Consider the following 4,927-nt stretch of genomic DNA (forward strand, 5'->3'; position numbering starts at 1 on the left):
GGTTGGGGTTATGTGGGCGCACGGGCCGTTCAAAAACGAGTGGTGGGAAGACAAAATTTGAGGGAACTCTTAGTGGGGAGGCAAGGATAAATTTGAGATTTGTTCAGTTTTGTTTTCCTTTATATTATGAAACAACTTTACTGTAAACTCTTCCAAATAAACTTCAAGCACTTTCTCAACATAGTCGTGACCACTATGATATGAAAAAACATGGTTTGTGTGACAACATGTTCCTAACATAATGTGTTCATGTAGAGTAGTACCATGTTCCTCGCTTATTTAATGTGGAACCAACAAGTTAGCTATGCACAATCGTCTTGTTTGTGCATGTAATGTGAAGAAAGCATGTTCGTCATGTGAAGTGTCATGGTTGTTTACAAATTCAAGTTCCCGGTGCCGGTTGTCACATCATACTTTGAGATCCTACTTTACATGTGGCAAGGTGCTACCATCCAAAGGATTTGAGAAAGTGTGAATCTGAACACTGTCCATACTTTGTATTCATGATGCATACCACATAGTGGAGATGATTTCAAAAAATAATTCATTGTGTACATCACACTAGGGAATTTCAGCCTGCAAGCAAGCTGAGGTTATGCATTGTGTCATACTTTGAGATCCTACTTTGCATGCGGGAAGGTACATGCATTGGTGATTGTTCGTATGTCAGGATGTTCATCACATATTTAAGGTGAACACAATAGGTTTGCAATGCACAAACATTTTGTTCATGCAAGTATCTTGGAGAAAGCAAGCTGATCACGTGAAGTGTAACGAGTGGTTACAAACTCAAGTTTACTGTGTCGGGTATCATTTCATACTTTGAGATCCTACTTTGCATTCGGGGAGGTGCCGGCATGGGTGATTGTTCATGTGTCAGGATGTTCATCGCATATGTAAGGTGAGCCAAATAGGTTTCTAATGCACAGACATTTTGTTCGTGCAAGTATCTTGAAGAAAGAAAGTTAATCGTGTGAAGTGTAATGAGTGGTTACAAATTCAAGTTTATGCCATCGGGTGTCACTTCATACTTTGATATCCTACTTTGAATGGGGGAAGGTGTCGGCATAAGTGATTGTTCATGTGCCAGGATGTTCATCGCATATGTAAGGTGAGCCCAACAGGTTTGCAATGCATAGACATTTTGTTCCTGCAAGTATCTTAATGAAAGCACGTTGATCATGTGAAGTGTAACGATTGGTTACAAAATAGAGTTTACTATGCCAGTTGTCACGTCATAATTTGAGATATCTGTTCAAAAAAATAGTGCAATGTGCCATACTAGGACCATGCACAAGCCGTCACGTTGAGCGTGCAATGTTGCCACAATACAAAATATACTGTTCCAACCCCATCATTTTTTTGCTCTAACAGACGTCTAATTCCCGTGACTCGTGTAACCACTGGATGACATTCCAACTGCTCTAGCTAGTTACCTTTTTTGCATGAAAAATTAATGATCGCACTCCTTTCACTGCATCCATTTGCATCTTCTTCCTCAGCTATTCCTTGTCGTCCGCCACAAAGCCCCACCGCCTCCTTGCAGTCATGGACAACAAGAAACTAACAACAGAGACCCACCACATTACTACCCATGGCACAACCGTGTTGGAGGTGGTGTACACCAACGAGCTAGAGATTGTGGAGCGAGTCATCGGCATGTACGACCAACAGCTCCAGGAGAAGAAGAACAAGTTCGTCGACCCCGACCTCGAGTACACCCGTAGGAGTAGTTACAGACAACAAGGGGTCGCCATCGTGCAACTCGCCATGCGCGAGCATGTCCCCGTGTACCACTACTGTAGGTCTGAGCGATGCCAGGCGTTGGCTGAACTCCTGCAACGCAAAGTGATAACTTTCACTAGCATGGACACCAGGGGCAACAAGATCATGCTTGCCCGTGCATGGATCAAAATTCCAAATGAGCACCACGTCAACATCCAAAAGAAGTTATGTATCAAAGGTGGCGGAGAAAGGGACACCATCAGTGACCTTGCAACAACCATCATCGACCCCTCATACAAGAACATGAAGAAATCATTCCCAAAGGACAAGCACCAGTACTGGGAGTGGAAGCCGCTTTCCAAGCTGCACCTCGAGTATGCAGCAAAGACAGGTATGTTAGCTATGATTTGTACCATAGGATACCAATCATTAAGGATGGGCTATGTCACCTTCTCCAACCACCATCGAGGGAATGGCTCCACACCTGTAAGAACAAAAACGAGGGATCTTCGAGCGGCTGCAAGCGCCGGAAGGGAAACTACGGGTGGTGAATTGTTAGAACTTGGATGTGTACATTCAACTAGTAGTATGTTAATTTAGACTGAGCGAACATATGTTCTAACTATGATCGTAGTGGGTCAAAGATGTTGTGTGTATTGTATTACTTATTTACGTTGAACATAGTGGTGTGGTGATATACAAATGCATGTTACTTTATGTAAAAATATGTGCTTGTATCCTAGTTAACTTCTTGAAAATGCTTTACGTGAATGGTGTGAACACTTTCAGAAATATTTGTAAGGACTCTCAAAAACAGTCTGATGGCTTTCAAAAAATTCATCGCTGACTTTTCCAAACAATTTTAGAGATTAAAGAACTTTAAGTACTCATTTCGGATATAGTGTGAGCAAAGTTTGAAATATGAAAAGTAGGTCGATCATTGTTAGTCATCAGAATTATAAATGAAGACTCTTTGCATGTAACGACCACATGGTGTACATGTTTGGTATGGAAAATCATTTAATTTGTGAATGTAAACTTTTGGTATGTAAAATGTCCTATATTTTTTAGTATTGTTGCGACACCAAACTAGTGGTGAACACAAGCATGTTGTTGTTATTTTTGGAAAGTATACCAAAAAGCAAATGCAAGCAATGTACAGTCACGTCTTCGTGCCACCGTCAAATCTAGACAACACGACGCATGCTCGGTATGGCTCATCCTTCAAACTATTTTGACATCCTCCTCATCTCAAACCATGATATAAGAAGTTGCCAAATCCCCTCTCCAATATAACCAACCCACCATCATCCTCATTCAACTCTCTCTCTCTCTCTGTGTGTGTGTGTGTGTGAACCTGTCTTGCTTCATATCAGTAGCATCCATGTCTCGTGGTAGATCTTTCGGCCACCTCGACGGTGACATGATGGTGCTGCCGTGCTTGATAGCCCCGCTCATGGAGGAACATTGTGTCCCAATCCATGGCGGCAATAACATCCACACCATGTACACAAGCGACAACGGCGTCATCCAACACTGGATACCATAAGATGAGGAGTTTCTGGATATCTTTCGAGTGTCTTTTATCGGCATAGACATCGAGTACACCCGCCACCAGACGAAGGGACAATTTCCTGTCAAAGAATAGAAGGCAGCCCTCATCCAGATCTCTACGCGACGAATTTTCTCCTTTACCAGGTATGTCGGTCTCAAGATGTGAGCACGTCTCTTCGCTAGTTTCTCTTCAACGATAGATACACTTTCATTGGTTTTTGCATCAAGGGTGGCATAGAGATGTTGCGGCCCTAGGAAATCAGGGTCGAAAACTACGAGGACATCCAAGTCGAATGGGCTAACCTGGAAGGATCTAAGGACTTTGATTCGTTGTCCAACATCTCTAGATTGCTTGTTGATAACTACTACCTCATCAAGAAGAATGGTTTCGATAAGGCTTATCATGAAAGTTGGGCTGAGAAACTATGCGACAAGCAGACCGAGTACACAGCGAGGGACGCATATGAATGCTATGCAATATGGAGCCAAATCAATCTCATCAAGCAGGGTCTGATAAAAGCAAAAGATAGACATGTTGTGAGGGCTATCCATGCAAGCATCAAGAAGACAGAGAAGAACAAACTCGAACTCGAGAAGGCGCAGCGTCGAAACAAATTTGGATAGATCAGTACTTGTATTACGTATTTTAAGATATGTTGAAGTTGTGCATTTGATTCTTCTAAACATTTGTGGTGCGTACCTATTAAGTTAATGGGGTTTATATGTGTTAACTGAAGCTTCAAATGTTCAAGATTATTCTTACATTCTTGACCTCATGTTTAAGGTGAATCTTAGGGGTTTCACCACATGTTCAAGTTGAATCTAAGAAGTTTGAGATGCAATACTTTTAAATAATTAACTTGTATGTCATTATCATTTGTGTTTACAGATGGATGATATAACTTGAAGTTTTTGATGCAATATTCATGTGATGTAAATGAATGGCTAGTTCATCTACCTTGTGTGTGTCATGCATGATTCAAATGAAGATGTCATGGGTCCCACTTTGCATAGGCCAAGAGGTGTCGTGCGAGTTGACGGGATGCGTGTGAGCATGCTGTTGTGCATCCTCACCGGAAGGCAAGCCCTTCGACCACCATCTGCTGCCCGACTGCCTTCTTCCCAATTGCCCACTTAATGTCGCTTGAGCCGTTGAATAATAGGCCGTGTACTCACCGCTCTCACTAGAGTTCTCTCTCCCACCTATGATTCCCCTCTCGTATGTCTCCAATCAGCCAGACCTCACCGTACACCATGGTGCATCACGATGGTCTATCCCCGGTCTTCTAGTTTTAAGAGGAATACCCCAAGCGGGAGGAGCAGGAACAGAACAAGCTTTGGGATGTTCCATCATGAGCGCGTGCACAATCGCACATGCCTACGCCTGTGTCAGTGCTAGTGCCCGCCTCAGCTGCATGGGACGCCACCCTCGAATGCTACCTTGCATCGCCTGTGCCTGTGCATGCACTTGTCTCGCGGCATTGCTAGTGCCCGCCTCAGCGGCACGTGACGCCACTCTCGTTCACTTCCTTCTAGCGCTGGCAGTCGCCACTACATCGTCCTCTACGGCATGGGATTGGCTGCAGCAGGCGGAATGGGACCGGCTACTAGAGGCGGAAGTCCAGAACATTCTTGTATTACTTGAAGG

The 4,927-nt window shown here is 43.6% G+C and overlaps 1 protein-coding gene across 1 annotated transcript; it reads left to right on the forward strand.

Annotated features, from left to right (window-relative positions):
- The first annotated feature begins 1,548 nt into the window (after positions 1–1,548).
- On the forward strand, positions 1,549–4,186 carry LOC147984512 (uncharacterized). The gene is made up of 3 exons (XM_087541133.1): positions 1,549–2,116; positions 4,017–4,063; positions 4,169–4,186. Exons 1-3 carry the CDS (start codon positions 1,549–1,551, stop codon positions 4,184–4,186), a joined length of 633 nt encoding a protein of 210 aa, XP_087397259.1.
- Positions 4,187–4,927: the final 741 nt, after the last annotated feature.

This window comes from Triticum urartu, chromosome 2A (genome assembly GCF_056163025.1).
Source record: "Triticum urartu cultivar PI428250 chromosome 2A, HENAU_Tu73, whole genome shotgun sequence".
NCBI classification, from domain to species: Eukaryota; Viridiplantae; Streptophyta; class Magnoliopsida; order Poales; family Poaceae; genus Triticum; species Triticum urartu.

Bases quoted from the DNA above. Each gene is read 5' to 3' on its own strand.
- LOC147984512 (XM_087541133.1), top strand. From the start codon at position 1,549: ATGGACAACAAGAAACTAACAACAGAGACCCACCACATTACTACCCAT. The intron at 2,117-4,016 runs GTATGTTAGCTA...TGTTAACTGAAG, and splicing joins CGAGTATGCAGCAAAGACAG to CTTCAAATGTTCAAGATTAT.